This window comes from Scyliorhinus torazame, chromosome 6 (genome assembly GCF_047496885.1).
Source record: "Scyliorhinus torazame isolate Kashiwa2021f chromosome 6, sScyTor2.1, whole genome shotgun sequence".
Taxonomy (NCBI): domain Eukaryota; kingdom Metazoa; phylum Chordata; class Chondrichthyes; order Carcharhiniformes; family Scyliorhinidae; genus Scyliorhinus; species Scyliorhinus torazame.
The window spans coordinates 151300565-151318799 of NC_092712.1; the positions used below are offsets into that span (position 1 = coordinate 151300565).

Below are 18235 nucleotides of genomic sequence, written 5' to 3' on the forward strand. Positions count from 1 at the left end.
GAATGCCACCTCGTCATGTGCAAGGCGCGGGTCCATACAACTAAAGGTGGTGCGTTGGCACATTTCACAAGGGTTAGGATGAGTCGAGTGTTTGAGGGGGTAGAAGATAGGTGTGAGCGGTGTTGGGGTAGGGCAGCGATTCATTTACATATGTTCTGGGCATGCCGTAAGCTAGCAAACCTTTGGGGTTCCTTCTTCAGCACCATGTCGGCGATCTTACAAAGGGAATTGGAGGCTGGGCCCCTGGAGGCCACTTTGGGGGTGTAGAACCTGGCAAAGCTGCAGACAGGAAGTGGGGGAAGATATTTTAGCTTTTGCCTCGCTGATTGCTCGCAGGCAGGTTCTGTTGGAGTGGAGGTCAGCTTCTCCACCCAGTGCCTTGGTGCGGCTGGGCGATCTTATGGAGTTTCCCCCCTGATTTCCATTTTTGCTAGGGCTCCTTGATGCCATCCGTGGTCAAATGCTGCCTTGATTGCCTTGATGTCAAGGGCATTCACTCTCACCGCACCTCTGGCATTCAGCTGTTTTGTCCATGTTTGAAACTTGGTACTTGGTAATGAACCAGGGCAAGTGATAGATTTGTTAGTGGGGGAGCATTTTGGAGATAGTGACCACAATTCTGTGACTTTCACTTTAGTAATGGAGAGGGATAGGTGCGTGCAACAGGGCAAGGTTTACAATTGGGGGAAGGGTAAATACGATGTTGTCAGACAAGAATTGAAGTGCATAAGTTGGGAACATAGGCTGTCAGGGAAGGACACAAGTGAAATGTGGAACTTGTTCAAGGAACAGGTACTACATGTCCTTGATACATATGTCCCTGTCAGGCAGGGAAGAGATGGTCGAGTGAGGGAACCATGGTTGACAAGAGAGGTTGAATGTCTTGTCAAGAGGAAGGAGACTTATGTAAGGCTGAGGAAACAAGGTTCAGACAGGGCGTTGGAGGGATACAAGATAGCCAGGAGGGAACTGAAGAAAGGGATTAGGAGAGCTAAGAGAGGGCATGAACAATCTTTGGCGGGTAGGATCAAGGAAAACCCCAAGGCCTTTTACACATATGTGAGAAATATGAGAATGACTAGAGCGAGGGTAGGTCCGATCAAGGACAGTAGCGGGAGATTGTGTATTGAGTCTGAAGAGATAGGAGAGGTCTTGAACGAGTACTTTTCTTCTGTATTTACAAATGAGAGGGGCCATATTGTTGGAGGGGACAGTGTGAAACAGACTGGCAAGCTCTAGGAAATACTTGTTAGGAAGGAAGATGTGTTGGGCATTTTGAAAAACCCCCGGGCCTGACGGGATATATCCAAGGATTCTATGGGAAGCAAGAGATGAAATTGCAGAGGCGTTGGCAATGATCTTTTCGTCCTCACTGTCAGCAGGGGTGGTACCAGGGGATTGGAGAGTGGCAAATGTCGTGCCCCTGTTCAAAAAAGGGACTAGGGATAACTCTGGGAATTACAGGCCAGTTAGTCTTACTTCGGTGGTAGGCAAAGTAATGGAAAGGGTACTGAAGGATAGGATTTCTGAGCATCTGGAAAAATACTGCTTGATTAGGGATAGTCCGCACGAATTTGTGAGGGGTAGGTCTTGCCTTACAAGTCTTATTGAATTCTTTGAGGAGGTGACCAAGCATGTGGATGAAGGTAAAGCAGTGGATGTAGTGTACATGGATTTTAGTAAGGCATTTGATAAGATTCCCCATGGTAGGCTTCTGCAGAAAGTAAGGAGGCATGGGATAGTGGGAAATTTGGCCAGTTGGATAACGAACTGGCTAACCGATAGAAGTCTGAGAGTGGTGGTGGATGGCAAATATTCAGCCTGGAGCCCAGTTACCAGTGGCGTACCGCAGGGATCAGTTCTGGGTCCTCTGCTGTTTGTGATTTTCATTAATGACTTGGATGAGGGAGTTGAAGGGTGGGTCAGTAAATTTGCAGACGATACGATGATTGGTGGAGTTGTGGATAGTGAGGAGGGCTGTTGTCGGCTGCAAAGAAACATAGATAGGATGCAGAGCTGGGCTGAGAAGTGGCAGATGGAGTTTAACCCTGAAAAGTGTGAGGTTGTCCATTTTGGAAGGACAAATATGAATGCGGAATACAGGGTTAACGGTAGAATTCATGGCAATGTGGAGGAGCAGAGCGATCTTGGGGTCTATGTTCATACATCTTTGAAAGTTGCCACTCAAGTGGATAGAGCTGTGAAGAAGGCCTATGGTGTGCTAGCGTTCATTAACAGAGGGATTGAATTTAAGAGCCGTGAGGTGATGATGCAGCTGTACAAAACTTTGGTAAGGCCACATTTGGAGTACTGTGTACAGTTCTGGTCGCCTCATTTTAGGAAGGATGTGGAAGCTTTGGAAAAGGTGCAAAGGAGATTTACCAGGATGTTGCCTGGAATGGAGAGTAGGTCTTACGAGGAAAGGTTGAGGGTGCTAGGCCTTTTCTCATTAGAACGGAGAAGGATGAGGGGCGACTTGGTCGAGGTTTATAAGATGATCAGGGGAATAGATAGAGTAGACAGTCAGAGACTTTTTCCCCGGATGGAACAAACCATTACAAGGGGACATAAATTTAAGGTGAATGGTGGAAGATATAGGGGGGATGTCAGAGATAGGTTCTTTACCCAGAGAGTAGTGGGGGCATGGAATTACATGCCTGTGGAAGTAGTTGAGTCGGAAACATTAGGGACCTTTAAGCAGCTATTGGATAGGTACATGGATTATGGTAAAATGATATAGTGTAGGTGTATTTGTTCTTAAGGGCAGAACGGTAGCATTGTGGATAGCACAATTGCTTCACAGCTCCAGGGTCCCAGGTTCGATTCCGGCTTGGGTCACTGCCTGTGCGGAGTCTGCACATCCTCCCCGTGTCTGCGTGGGTTTCCTCCCACAGTCCAAAGATGTGCAGGTTAGGTGGATTGGCCATGATAAATTGCCCTTAGTGTCCAAAATTGCCCTTAGTGTTGGGTGGAGGTGTTGACTTTGGATAGGGTGCTCTTTCCAAGAGCCGGTGCAGACTCAATGGGCCGAATGGCCTCCTTCTGCACTGTAAATTCAATGATAATCTATGATTAATCTAGGACAAAGGTTCGGCACAACATTGTGGGCCGAAGGGCCTGTTCTGTGCTGTATTTTTCTATGTTCTATGAAACAAGGCTGTAATGAGTGATCCTGGCGGAACCCAAACTGAGTGTCCGGGAGCAGACTATTGCTGAGTAAGTGGCGCTTGATATTTGATTTCTTCAGCCAGAGGGTGGTGAATCTGTGAAATTCTTTGCCGCTGAAGGCTGTGGAGGCCAAATCACTGAGTGTCTTTAAGACAGAGATAGATAGGTTCTTGATTAACAAGGGGATCAGCAGTTATGGGGAGAAGGCAGGAGATTGGAGATAAGAAAAATATCAGCCATGATTGAATGGCGGAGCAGACTCGATGGGACGAGTGGCCTAATTCTGCTCCTATGTCTTATGGTCTTCAGATAGCACTATTGATGACACCTTCCTTCACTTTACTGATGATTGAGAGTAGACTGATAGGGCGGTAATTGGCCCAGTTGGATTTGTCCTGATATTTGTGCACAGGACATACCTGGGCAATTATCCACATGATTGGGTAGATGCCAGTGTTGTAGCTGTACTGGGACAGCTTGAATAGGGGCACGGCAAGTTCTGGAGCACATGTTTTCATGACCATTCCCGGAATATTATCAGGGCCTATAGACTTTGCAGTATCCAGATCCAGCTTCTTTCTAATTGGCCCAAGAACATATGGTCAAGGAGGTTCATCTGAACACATTTCAGAAATACCTCTCCTCCTTACCCGTTAACACTATCCTAACTGATATTTATGTAATTAAGATCCACCAATATCACCCCGATCTATAGTTCTTGCCCATCTCTGTGATTTCCCTCTGTTGTTCCCCTATCATTCTCTATCTCACCGTTCGGAGGCCTACAGAATTCCCCAGTTGCATAATCATATTTTTATTGTTTCTCGACTCTTTTAAAAAAATGTTTTTATAGGGATTTGTACATAATATAAATACAGGTTTATACATAGCAAAGCAAAGCACAAAGGATCTAGGAAATGTAGAAGGACAGGGGGTCTGTTGTACCCTCAATAACGACGCGAGAGAGTAAAACGGTAAAGAAGGCTTTAATAAGCTAAGAACTAGCCTGGTGCCGAGACGGGTGCTTACTGGGTGCCGCCTACAAGGCCGCCCCTTATATACGACTCCCAGGTGGGCGGAGCCGGAGGCGGAGTCCCCCAGGGTTCCAAGCCTGGTCTTAAAGGGGACATCACCTTACACGATGATAAGGGTACAGTGATACAGTAACCGTTCATCACATTCACCCCTGTTTAAAAAAACGAAGTCCGGCGGGGGTGAAGTGAAATCATAAGTCCATTTGTTTCGGCGGCCTGATAGTCCTCATCGACCTCCTCAGCTCGGGCGGTGGTGCGGCGGACATGGACATCTTAGTTGAGGGTACATCCGGGAGCACGGTGGTCGGAGCCTTGGTCCAGGTCGGGGTAGAGGATCGGGGCGCAGGGGAAATAGCTGGGGCTGGGGGTAGCGGTGCCAGCGCCGGCGGGGGGTGTAGAGGGGGGGGGGGGCGCGCGCGGTTGGTGTCCACCGACAGGGAGTAGGACCGGGGGGTGGGGGACGGGCTGTGGGTGCCGGATCACGCAGGGGAGCTGTGAGGGAGGCGGCATCTGTAGTGGGGGAACCAGCGGGTGCCAGATCTCGGAGGGAAACCGTATCTTGCCTGCCGTCGGGGTACTCAACGTAGGCGTATCTGGAGTTCGCGTGTAGTAATCGGACCCTCTGGACCAGGGGCTCCATTTTATGGCTCCTCGCATGCCTCTGGAGAGGAACAGGTCCCGGAGCCGTCAGCCAAGGTGGAAGCGAGACCCCGGAGGTGGACTTCCGTTTCTGGATGAATAAAGCTCTCCGTGCTCCCGGAGTCAAAAAGGCATGGAGTGTCATGCCCGTTGAACTGGACCTTCATCATAGAGTTCTGCAGGTGTTTTGGCCGTGTTTGGTCGAGGGTGATCGCTGCCAGTTGCGGGTAGTCCGAGTCCTCAGCCAAGTCGGATTCGTAAAATGGCCACCACCGTCGGTCGCACGAGTCGGGTCGAGAAGATGGCCCCCGCCAAAATGACCGCCCCCCATGATTCGCAGGAGGCAGATGACGCGTCAGAACGGGGCGTGTCGGGTCGATGCGCTGCCGCATTGCGAGGCCTACGGGCCTGTGAGCCTGATTTTTAGGCCTGCTGTTCTTTGTGCTTCTGGTCCTTGGGCCTGGCCAGGCAGACCCTTGCAAAATGCCCCTTCTTCCCGCAGTCGCTGCAGATGGCATAGCGTTCTGGGCAGCTTGGGCGTGGGTGCTGGCCCTGCCCATAGAAATAGCACAGTGTGCACCCGGTCTGGGTGGGCCACCGCGCAGCGCAGGCCCATAACGTGGGCGAGTCTGGGGAAGTCTGAGGGGGACTCGCAGGGTACGTGCGCAAATTATGTCGGGCCACTTCCAGCAAGGAGGCAAGCGTTAGCGTGTCCTGGAGGTCTTTTGCCCCATTTTCGAGTAGCCGCTACTGGATGTAGGTCGAGCGGATGCCGGACACGAAAGCGTCTCTGATGTGCAGGTGTCTATGGATTTCCCCCGTCACATCCAGATGGTCACAGTCCCTGGCGCGCGCGGTGAGTTTTTCTACAAATTCGTCGAGCGTTTCCCCCGAGCGCTGCTGGCAGGTAGAGAGCAGATGCCGGGCATGTACCTCGTTGATGGGTTTGACAAACCGCTTGCGTAGTATCTCGAACGCCTCTTCATAGGTAGTCGCCTTTTCGAGCGTGGCGGAGATTCTGTGACTCACCCGGGCGTGGAGTAGGCGCAGCTTGCGTGACCCCAGGATGGGAGTCTCTGAGGAGTCCAGGTAGGCCTCGAAGCATTGGAGCCAGTCTTTAAAAATTTCCTTTGCCTCCGGTATCCATGCTTCCAGATTGAGCTTCTCTGGTTTTAGACCTGCGTCCATCCTGATGTAGTTTAGCTTATTAAATTGTTGTACCCTCAATAAAGACGCTAGAGAGTAAAACGGTAAAGAAGCTTTAATAAGCTAAGAACTAGCCTGGTGCCGAGACGGGTGCTTACTGGGTGCCGCCTACAAGGCCGCCCCTTATATACGACTCCCAGGTGGGCGGAGCCGGAGGTGGAGTCCCCCAGGGTTTCAAGCCCGGTCTTAAAGGAGACATCACCTTACATGATCATAAGGGTACAGTAATACAGTAACCGTTCATCACATTCACCCCTGTTTAAAAAAACGAAGTCCGGTGTGGGTGAAGTGAAATCATAAGTCCATTTGTTATCAGGGTCTTTCCTCCCCTCTCTTCTATTTTCTCTTTCTTTTTACAGAACATCAAACTAGAGTGGGGAGGGCATCAGGGTGGTCCCCCTAATGCTCTTTACATTCTTTGGTGCAGTTGCTTCGGCATTGGCCATTGCTCGTTTCTCCTTCCTGTTTTTCCTTGCGTTCTCTCGCCCTGCTGTGGTTGATGCTGCTGTTGTCCTCCCCTGTGCTCCCCTCCTTTTTGTTCTCTTATCCCTACCCCCTTCTGGCTCCCCGTTTTTGTTCTCCCCCGCTCTCTGCCCCCCTCCCTCCCTACCCCCCCTTTCCCCCTTCTTCACTGCTGCCCCCTTTCTTTCCTGCTGGGTTTTGCTACCTCATCTTGCTCCCCCCAGGTCCTCCCTCGCTTTCCTCTTTCTATCTTGTCCTGGCTATTTCTCCGTGGCTCCTGACTACTTATTTATTTATGTGTTGGTCACAAATAGGTCCTGAAACCCTCTGCACCCGCCTTGTAGGCGGCACCCAGTAAGCACCCGTCTCGGCACCAGGCTAGTTCTTAGCTTATTAAAGCCTTCTTTACCGTTTTACTCTCTAGCGTCTTTATTGAGGGTACAACAATTTAATAAGCTAAACTACATCAGGATGGACGCAGGTCTAAAACCAGAGAAGCTCAATCTGGAAGCATGGACACCGGAGGCAAAGGAAATTTTAAAATACTGGCTCCGATGCTTCGAGGCCTACCTGGACTCCTTGTAGCATATATAAATGATTTGGAGGAAAATGTAACTGGTCTGATTAGTAGGTTTGCAGACGACACAAAGGTTGGTGGAATTGCGGATAGCGATGAGGACTGTCAGAGGATACAGCAGGATTTAGATTGTTTGGAGACTTGGGTGGAGAGATGGCAGATGGAGTTTAATCCGGACAAATGTGAGGTAATGCATTTTGGAAGGTCTAATGCAGGTAGGGAATATACAGTGAATGGTAGAACCCTCAAGAGTATTGAAAGTCAAAGAGATCTAGGAGTACAGGTCCACAGGTCATTGAAAGGGGCAACACAGGTGGAGAAGGTAGTCAAGAAGGCATACGGCATGCTTGCCTTCATTGGCCGGGGCATTGAGTATAAGAATTGGCAAGTCATGTTGCAGCTGTCTAGAACCTTAGTTAGGCCACACTTGGAGTATAGTGTTCAATTCTGGTCGCCACACTACCAGAAGGATGTGGAGGCTTTAGAGAGGGTGCAGAAGAGATTTACCAGAATGTTGCCTGGTATGGAGGGCATTAGCTATGAGAAGCGGTTGAATAAACTCGGTTTGTTCTCACTGGAACGAGGGAGGTTGAGGGGCGACCTGATAGAGGTCTACAAAATTATGAGGGGCATAGACAGAGTGGATAGTCAGAGGCTTTTCCCCAGGGTAGAGGGGTCAATTACTAGGGGGCATAGGTGTAAGGTGAGAGGGGCAAGGTTTAGAGTAGATGTACGAGGCAAGTTTTTTACGCAGAGGGTAGTGGGTGCCTGGAACTCGCTACCGGAGGAGGTGGTGGAAGCAGGGACGATAGGGACATTTAAGGGGCATCTTGACAAATACATGAATAGGATGGGAATAGAGGGATACGGACCCAGGAAGTGTAGAAGATTGTAGTTTAGTCGGGCAGCATGGTCGGCACGGGCTTGGAGGGCCGAAGGGCCTGTTCCTGTGCTGTACATTTCTTTGTTCTTGTTCTTTGAAACAGTCCGGTGAATGGCTCCCATGTTTTGTGGAAGCCCTCTTCCGACCCAAGGATGCCGAATTTGACTTTCTCCATTTGCAGAAACTCCGACAGGTCGGTAGCCATTCTGCAGCTTTGAGTGGTGCTGCTGTCAGGCTTCTACGGCGGCGATCAGGGAGGCAAAGGCAAGGGTGCCCACCCTCCTCTCCATGGAGAGATCTGGCTGTTCTGATACCCCGAAGACCGCTACGTTCGGGCATGGCTCCACCCTCATCCCCACCACTTTGGACATTGCCTCGAAGAAGGCTGTCCAGTACCCAGCAAGTCTGGGGCAAGACCAGAACATGTGGGTGTGGTTGGCCAGGCCTCCTTGGCACCGTTCACATCTATCGTCCACATCCAGGAAGAACCTGATCAAGTGGGCTCTATGTACCACTTATAGCTGTTTTAGGTTGAGCCTTGCGCATGTGGAGTTGACCCTGTGCAGTGCTTCGGTCCATAATCCCCAACCTATTTCAAACCCCAAGTCTTCCTCCCATTTCCTCCTCGTCGTGTCCAGTTTGGTGTCTGCCCTCTCAAGTTCGGACATGTCATTACACTTCCCTCTGCCTAGGATGTCTGCACCCAATGGCTCTTCTAATAATGTCGGTCGTGGTGGTCACGGTTATTTCCTTGTCTCCTTCCGTAGGAAGTTTTTAAGCTACATGTACTTGAGTTCATTGCCCTTAGCTAGCTGGAATCTCTCCGTCAGTTCATCCAGTGTTGTGACCCTACCGTCAGCGTATAGGTCCCTGTCAATTTCGCCCCGTCCTGTGTCCATCTTTTAAAGGTGGCGTCAGTGAGTGCTGGTGTGAACCTGTGGTTATTGCAGATGGGGGCTTTGTCGGACATTTCGGTCAGTCTGAATTGCTGCCGTAGTTGGTTCCAAGCCTGGAGGGTGGCTACCACCACTGGGCTGCTGGAGTGTTTTTTGGTTGGGGATGGGAGTGCTGCCGTGGCGAGGTCCCAGAGCAGGAGGCCTCCTCCGCGTGCACCCATTCAGCTTCTGGCTCCTTTATCCATCCCATCACTCTTTCCACTGTCGCTGCCCAGTGGTAGTATTGTAGGTTTGGGAGGGCTAGCCCTCCCCTGGATTTTGTTTTCTGGAGGACCTTCTTTGTGAAAGCATCCCCCCCCCCCCCCCCCATACAAACACAATGATTAATTTGTCCAGTGAATTAAAAAAGGCCTTGGGGATATAAATCAGGATGGGTCTTAGAAGGAAGAGGTGTCTGGGCAGTACATTCATTTTGATCGACTGTACTCTCCCCGCCATGGAGAGTGGGAGTGTGTTCCATCTCTGCAGGTCCTTTTTGACTTCCTCTGTCAGACTTGTCAAGTTCCATTTGTGGACCCCTGTCCGGTCATTAGCGATTTGGAACCCCAGGTAGTGGAATTTGTGTTGGGCTTGTTTTGTTTCTTAACACTTAACCAAATGGATTCCAGGCTTTTTTTAAATTCACCAGCCTGTGCATTTAACCCATTCTTATTTTTGCAATACATTTTGAAGCACAACTGTATTGCGATAATCTGGCTGTACAATTGAACCTTGGGGGACTCAGTACGATCCATGAACCATCTGGAATCATTCTGTCGGAGCTTTGCTGGTCTATGGGGCCTGGGGAGTAAATCATGGACAGAGCTGCATCCTGACTTAGCTGCACTCTGGGGAGTGAGTCCTGGACCCGGAGAGCGAGCCTTGGGCGGAGCTGCACCCGGGGAGCGAACTTTGGGCGGAGCTGCACCCGGGGAGCGAACTTTGGGCGGAGCTACAGCCCGCCAGCCGGGGCCATCGGCCGGTCTCTCTCTCTCTCTCTCTGGTCCTCATTCCGGAAAAGGTTTTTTCTTATTCCTTAAAAGGCTTTGGCGGTCTGAATGAGGTAACCAGAGTGTGAGCTCAGTGCGTTCCACCTCAGCCAGTTCCCAACTTTTTTCATCATTCCCTCTGGTTCTCCAGCAAGTAGCCAACATGGGCAAATCAGGTCAGTGTTTCCACACGCATTCGGATCATTGTCTCTTTGTTTATTTTTACATTTGTGATTTTTAAATTTACTATTTCAGCTTCCAAGGAGTTTCCCCGTGAAGTTTTAAAAACGCACAACGATTACAGGAAAAAACATGGTGCTTCTGGATTGAAACTATGCAGCAAACTTTGCAAAGAAGCACAACAGTAAGCCTCTTCCTATTGTCTAGACTTTATTGGATACTCTGCTAGTGTTGACTGTGTGTCTCTCTCTCTCTCTCTCTCTCTATTGTCTGAACAGTTTTTTTGGATGCTCTGCTGGTGTTGACCGTGTCTCTCTATTGTCGATTGTTTGTTGGATGCTCTGCTGGTGTTGACTCTGTATTGTCGACTGTTTGTTGGATGCTCTGCTGGTGTTGACTGTCTCGCTCTCTGTATTGTCGACTGTTTTTTGGATGCTCTGCTGGTGTTGACTGTCTCTCTCTCTCTGTATTGTCGACTGTTTGTTGGATACTCTGCTGGTGTTGACTGTCTCGCTCTCTGTATTGTTGACTGTTTTTTGGATGCTCTGCTGGTGTTGACTGTCTCGCTCTCTCTATTGTCGACTGTTTGTTGGATGCTCTGCTGGTGTTGACTGTCTCTCTGTATTGTCTGGATGGTTTTTTGGATGTTCTGCTGGTGTTGACTCTCTGTATTGTCGACTGTTTGTTGGATGCTCTGCTGGTGTTGACTGTCTCTCTGTATTGTCTGGATGGTTTTTTGGATGCTCTGCTGGTGTTGACTGTCTCTGTATTGTCTGGACTGTTTTTTGGATGTTCTGCTGGTGTTGACTCTCTCTCTCTCTCTCTCTCTCTCTGTATTGTCGACTGTTTTTTGGATGCTCTGCTGGTGTTGACTGTCTCTCTCTCTGTATTGTCGACTGTTTTTTGGATGCTCTGCTGGTGTTGACTGTGTGTGTGTCTCTGTCTCCCTCTCTATTGTCTGGACTGTTTGTTTCTTGGATGCTCTGCTTGTATTGACTCCTCTCTGTCTCTTTCTATCTCTGTATATTGTTACAGTTTTATCATTTTTATAGACAATGCAACACATTTTTAAAACACAACTATTTCTGCAAATGTCAGAACAGAGAAAGGATAAATTCAGAACTGTCCTTGAGAACTAGTGCCTCCATTTAGACCAGCTCAATCAGGAACTCGAGGGGGGGTAGACGATAAAGCCATCTAAACATGATAGGATAATATATCAAGGTGCCCACCTTTTATATATTGCGAGATCAAGACTTGCAATATGGCTCATGGAAAACTTTGCAGGAGCAGATCAGTCAAAGCAGAGACTAAAAATGTGACATTGGGTCCCATACTTTACAGAATGTATCAGACTTTGAACGGATCACAGACAAGAGCACAGACGTCAAGAATTCCATAAGAATACATTCTATGATTTTATGCCAGTTTTGAATTGAAAGGTACTTGTCACTGATCCAGGAGCAGAGGATATTTTTCCAAGCTATAAAGGTTAGGGGGTGCGATTCACCGATCGGGGGACTAAGTATCCGTGCTGTCGTGAACGCCATCGTGTTTCACGACGGCACAAAACGGGCGCGGGCAGTAGGGATTCTGACCTCCACAGGGGGCCAGCTTGGCGCTGGAGTGGTTCACGGCGCTCCAGCCTTACATCCTGGCACGGACTGGGGGCGGCGCAAACACGCGCATGCGCAGTGGCGAAGCGCCAAGCGATGCATGCGCGGTAGACTCACGGTACGCTCCGGCCCTGACGCAACATGGCATGGGGGTTCTGGGGCCGGAAGAGGAACAAAGTAGGCCCGGGGGGGGGGGAAAGAGAGGCCGGCATGCCGATCAGTGAGCCCCGATCGTGAGCCAGATCCCATCGGAGGACCCCCCCGGTGAAGGAGTGCTTTTCCCCGCCCCACAGGCCGCCCCCCCGACCCTTCGCGCAGGCAGCGACCAGGGGTGAACGGCGCCGGCAGGACTCTGCCGCTTCCGCGCGGCCCATTTGGGCCGGAGAATCGGCGGCCTGGCCGCGAACAGTGACCGGCGCCGCGCCAAACGCACCGGCGCAAATGGCGCCGATTCTCTGCACCTCGGAGAATCGCGTGCCGGCGGCGTGGCGTGGTTGCGCCGATTCTCCGGCCCGGCACGGGGCTCGGAGAATCGCGCCCAGGATATTATACAGCCTCTTTTCATTAAAGTCAATAATCCTCCTGTCTGGAAGACCCAGAATTAGGAACAAAGGAACAAGTTCTAAGGCTGTGCCAAATATCCTCTCCAGCTCCTCAACTACACCAGACCAATAGGATTGAATCTTGACACAGGTCCGTACGTGGTGTACATAATCACCCTTGACTACCAGGCACTTTAGGCACCACGGGGATATAGCAGGATGAAACTTGTGGCTCAAACTTGGAATGACGTGCAAGCAGTACAGAATCTTAAACTGAGTCACCCAAGTTCGGAATCGATCCTGGGTCCCTGGCGCTGTGCCACCAATCCCTTATAAACCTAAGATTAGAGGGTAATTGGCACATTCTAATATTCAGGACGCCAGGACCCCCTTAGAACCTAAAAACTGCAACGTGAACGAGGCTTCTTTTTATTCCATGTAAACAAACTGATCGTTCCATTGATCCCCTTTAAGATTCTAGCCGACAATATGATTGGCAACATCTGCAGGGGAGATAACAATCCAGGCAAAACATTCACCTTAATACAATCCCACCCAGCCTCTGGCAGGGAGGACCAATGACTCAGGCCCCACCTTTAAATCAACTGGGGGAAATTAGCGCAATATAGTTTTTTGAAAAAGGGGGTATTTACAACACAGAAAAGTAAATCCCAACGGGGCCCACCTAAAAAGGGAAATTAACAATGGGAGGTAAAAGCAAATTACTGCGAATGCTGGAATCTGAAACGAAAGAGAATCTGGAAAATCTCAACAGGTCTGGCAGCATCTGTAGGGAGAGAAAAGAGCTAACGTTTCGAGTCCGATGACTCTTTGTCAAAGCTAACAGACCGAGAAAGTGGGAAATATTTATACTGTGGAGTGAGAATGAAAGATGAGTCACAGCCACAGAAACCCAGGGAAACCGGGTGCTAATGGCCACAGAAACCAAGGGGAAAGCGAGCTAATGGCAGACCCCAGAGAGAACAAAAGATGTGAAAGGTCAAATAGCAGGGAAACTAACATCAGAGGGTGAACTGTAGATGTGGGGGGAGCAGAAGGGGGAAGCAAAGAGGAGAAAGGTGATGGAAAGGTGGATAAGATTGGAGGGGGGGGAGAAATTCAATTAAATATATATTAACAAAGAAAGAAATGGTAAAAGACAGTTAAAATGAAATGGGATGAAAACAAATGGGTCGAGGTGGGTAGAGCTGATCATCTGAAGTTGTTGAATTCGATGTTCAGGCCGGAAGGCTGTAGCGTGCCTAACTGGAAGATGAGATGTTGTTCCTCAAGTTTCGCAAATCGGTCTTCTAAATACACATTCAGGCTCTGTGCCTGCTTGTTACTTTGCATTGTCCATTTTTCCCTGCATGCTCTGCGAGTGTCCATTTTATATGCTGAAAGTGGCCATCCCAGATAGTTACACTCCCTGCTTATGATCCTCAACGCGAATCGTGAAGGATCACATTACTGAATCTTCTTTATTCTCTGCCTAGGTCGAGCACCCGCAGTCAAGGACAGGTTCTATCCTACTCTGTCCTATGGATTCGAACCTTTACCTAAATTGCTTTTATTTACATCATATCACTATAACATTCAAGCATGCATTACATTTCTTTCTTCAAACACAAGAACCTCTAACTATCTTCCTCTAAACTTTATTCAGGCTGTTTAGCCAATAAAAAGAATTTACAAATAGTATAAAACTATACAATAGCAGCGTTACATTTCTCTGTATCTTGGCGGTCAAGTACAGAAAATTCAAATCCTTTCTTTTATTAGAACAAATCAAAAAACAATAATCGATGCACTTTATTTATTTAGAGAGAGTGGGGGGGGATTGCTGGAGTCCGAAAATAAGGGGTCTAAGTGTGTATACTGGAGTGCGGGAGGCTTTCCTTCGCCAATTTAGAAGTCTCAGTGGCTGGAAGACACTGCAGAGTATTGCTATCACTAGTAGGGCTTCCTCGATGTATGAAAGGGAATACCATTTTATGAGGTTGTCGCACCAGGTTGGTGTGTCAGTGGCAGTTTCTGGGTGTATATGGCAGTGATGGGATACATTCACGGCCTGTGTGGTGGGGGTTAGGTGGGTTGCTTCTGCGCGCAACTGTAGTGATCCCACGATGATCCAAATGTGCATTATGTCATTATGTCCGTCTTCATTTTTCTCTTGGTCTTCCTCTGTCTTCTGGTGTTTTGGATTTCCTGCAGGCACAAGCATAATATGTTATTACCTTGTTTAATATCTCATATGTCTGTCTGTCTCTCCTTTTGTCATCAATTGCCCATTAAAATTGTCACCATATATTTTTTTTTTAAACCAAATATTTTTGGGGACAAGACCTCCGAAAAAGAAAATACTGTCACAGTGCGAGCAGTCTCGCAGCCTGTGTGATCGATGCGCTGAGTGGGCAGACAATTTCGGCACCCAGCAGCAAATCGTTTCACCCAAGTGTTTGAACATGTAAATAACGTGTGGGGATAGCGACCTAAGGGTCGCCGGAAAGCAAATAAAACTTGTGGCAAAGAGCATTCTTTAAACCACATCCTAAGAAACAGTAAAAGAGTTTTGAAATAGAAGCTCCGAATGGGGGCAAGAATGTGTGGAATCCTCGGGTAGGGCGGTGACCAGTGTCGTAGGTGCACTACCCAAGCCTAGCTGACCATAGAACATAGAACATAGAAAATACAGCACAGAACAGGCCCTTCGGCCCACGATGTTGTGCCGAACCTTTGTCCGAGATTAATCATAGATTATCATTGAATTTACAGTGCAGAAGGAGGCCATTCGGCCCTTTGAGTCTGCACCAGCTCTTGGAAAGAGCACCCTACCCAAAGTCAACACCTCCACCCAACACCAAGGGCAATTTGGACATTAAGGGCAATTTATCATTGGCCAATTCACCTAACCCGCACATCTTTGGACTGTGGGAGGAAACCGGAGCACCCGGAGGAAACCCACGCAGACACTGGGAGGGCGTGCAGACTCCGCACAGACAGTGACCCAAGCCGGAATCGAACCTGGGACCCTGGAGCTGTGAAGCAATTGTGCTATCCACAATGCTACCGTGCTGCCCTTAAGAACAAATAAATCTACACTATATCATTTTACCGTAATGGTAAATGACCAGATGGGTGTCCTCAGGGGGGTATGATTGCCGTCGAATCAGAAGAGTAGTTTGACTGTATCAGCTGGTGTCTGTCGACAAACCTGTCCCTTTGACTGCCATGTGGCATTAAAAGAGCAGTTATGACTGCATCAAGATTTGGCGTGGGGCCATGAATAAACTATCGTGAGTCAAACAACATCCAAACATTCAACATTTTACAAAAAAAATAAGCTGAAACAAGAAAGCGGGCAGGCTCCATCGAAAAGAAGGACACCGTAAATGTCAATCGGTTCCTTCTCATCATCTGGACACCTCATTGTTCTACTGTAAAAAGAGTCGCAAAGGGGCTGGCCTGGTGGGAGTCAGACTCTGAGTCATCATCTTCTCCCGGTTGCCACACTCGTGACTGGAGTAGCTGTGCCAAGGTGGCCTGGGCCAATGTGGGGTCCATCTCATCGTTACGGATGAGTCAGTAGGAATTGTCACGGTGCCAATCCTTAGTGTCGAGGGTGGAGGCAGTAGGGGGCAATCCATTGTCATCGGGCGGTGGGTCCAGTTCAGGGGCTTTTACATACGTGGTTTCATAGGGGTCAAACATATCCTGTTCGGAGTCGCTGGGAGTGGGGCCTGGTGCAGAATTTAAATCGTGTGGCGGTTCCATGAGGTCGTAACGTATCAGTGCTGTCGCTGTCGATCGAATGAAGGGAGGGGCGGAGTCGTGTGTCTGGGGGTGGAGTCGAAGTGGTGTCTGTGGACGGGCTGGACTGGTTGGGGGAGGGTAGGAATAGCTCGTTCATGGGCGGGGTGTGTTCGTCTGCTACTGCGAGTGAAATGTGGTGGGAGTGGTTGCACTGTGTGCCTTAAACCTTAAGCTGGTTTATGTGAAACCATCTGACTTGCCATTAGGATAAGTGTTCTTATAAACGGAGGGGCTGACTTTGTCTGAAATTGAGTAGGGTCCTGTGAATTTGGGGGAAAGGAATGAACTGGGGTTGTACAGGGAGAGCATGACTTGCTGTCCTACTGAAAATTCTGTTGGGTGTACTGTTTTATCAAAACATGCTTTACTCTGTTTTTTCCGTGTGCCAAGCCTAAAGCTGGGCTGCTTTAACGTTTTCCAGGATTTGTTGTACTGCTTTCTCATGCGTGAGGGCGGTGACTGTGGGGCTGGCCAAACCAAGCCCTAATAAGTATTCTGTTCCCTTCATGGGTCGTCCGGTCATGAGGGTGTATCCTGTTGAAGTCGATACCGTGTTCCTAATGAACATGAGTGCAAATGGGAGAACTGTGTCCCATGTTGTATTATGCTGCTATACCATTTTCCAAAGGGTTGCTTTGAGGGTTTAATTCATGCGTTCTACAATCTCGCTGGATTGGGGGTGATAGGCTATATGAATTTTTTGTCGTATGCCGATAATTGTGAGGACATTTTTAATGACGCGTCCTGTGAAGTGTGAGCCTTGGTCTGACTCGATACTACGGGGGGTCCCCCACCTTGCCTGTCGTTTTAGCCGTGTTAGTTCTAGATGGAAAAGCTTCCATCCAGGTGTCGATCACTACCAACACATATTTGAAACCATTTTTGCAGGGGGGTTGGGGACCTATATAATCTCTCTGTAGATTTGTCCAGGGGCCATTAACAGGGCGGGTGTGACTGAGTTGACCTTTCTTCGCTTACCTGTCTGGATTGTTCTGGGCGCAAATCAAACAATTCTCAATGTAATGAGTCACATTGGATTTTAAATCGGGCCACCAGCAGAGAGGTCTGAGGTGGGCAAGGGTTGAATCTATCCCTTGGTGTCCATGGTTGTCATGGAATTGTCAAATAATCTGGTTTTGTATCTTGGGTGGGGACCACATAAATACCGTCTTTTAACATTATGCCATCGTGTGCTGTTAAAGCGTGTCTGTACTTATCATAGGGGGCTGGGAAGTTACCTTTTAAAACTTCCCTGAGCTTTTCGTCTTCCTTCTGTGCTTGACCTAAATCTTGAATATTGGTCTGTGAGACCTGGGCCGCGTGTACTGGGGCACTCTCGGGGGGCGGGGGATTCCAAAAGTGACCATGTCTGGAACCTGCTTTTGCTGGGGCGTCTGCCTTAACGTTACCGGGGGGGAAGAACGATGGTGGCTGCGAACCTTAACGATACCGTATATACGGCCTTTAGCTGTCTTGAGGATATGCTGGAGTAATGGGGCTGAGGATAGGGGTTTTCCGTCGACGGAAACAAAACCTCTAGATTCCCACAGGGGTAGGAAATCAGTTAAGCGATTGCAGACAAATAGGCTGTCGGAGTATATGTTGGCTGGGGTCGGGAACGAGTCGGGGTGCTGTACAATGTAGGCTAAGGCTGCTAATTCGGCTGCCTGCGAACCTAGATGTCCAGGCAATTTCAGTGAGATTTCTTCTCACGCGTATCCTCTACATAAATACCGCAACCTGTGATTCTTTTACGATTTTAAACTGTGGAGGAGCCATCCACATAAATCCCAAGAGCTGCGTCTGTATCTGTGGGTTGGGGTCTCTGGGGTGTAGTACATGGTTTCGGGGGAGCTGATTTGGGGACAAAGGGTCCTGTAATGATCTCACACTCGTGGGGTGCCTGCGTACTGTAAATTGTCTGCTAGAAACCTGTGTGTCTTAGTCCTTTTAACCGTAATGTCCTGTCCTTGTAGGAGTAGGGTCCATCGTGCTGTGCGAATTTGGCTGACTGTGCCGTCCTTTAGTCTACTGTCTAGTAGAAGTTGGGTTGGGGTGTGCTCTGTCAAAATGGTTACGGGGTTGAGTCCTGTTATGTACGCAAAGTACTGAACAGCCCAAAAAACTGCGAGCAAGTGCCTTTCTCAGGCAGAAAATCCTTGCTCTACCGGATCGAGATCTCGTGAGGCTT

At 49.0% G+C, this 18235-nt stretch overlaps 1 protein-coding gene across 2 annotated transcripts in view; it reads left to right on the top strand.

Annotated features, from left to right (window-relative positions):
* The first annotated feature begins 9678 nt into the window (after positions 1-9678).
* glipr2l (GLI pathogenesis-related 2, like) overlaps positions 9679-18235 on the top strand; it is a 123267-nt gene continuing 114710 nt past the window's right edge. Inside the window, exons 1-2 of one of the 2 annotated variants that reach the window (XM_072508914.1) lie at positions 9679-10069; positions 10149-10257. In XM_072508914.1, the coding sequence (XP_072365015.1) occupies positions 10057-10069; positions 10149-10257 (122 nt within the window). In that variant the 5' untranslated portion in view covers positions 9679-10056. The remainder of the gene's footprint in view (positions 10070-10148; positions 10258-18235) is intronic. The other variant, XM_072508913.1, reaches the window with a different exon arrangement.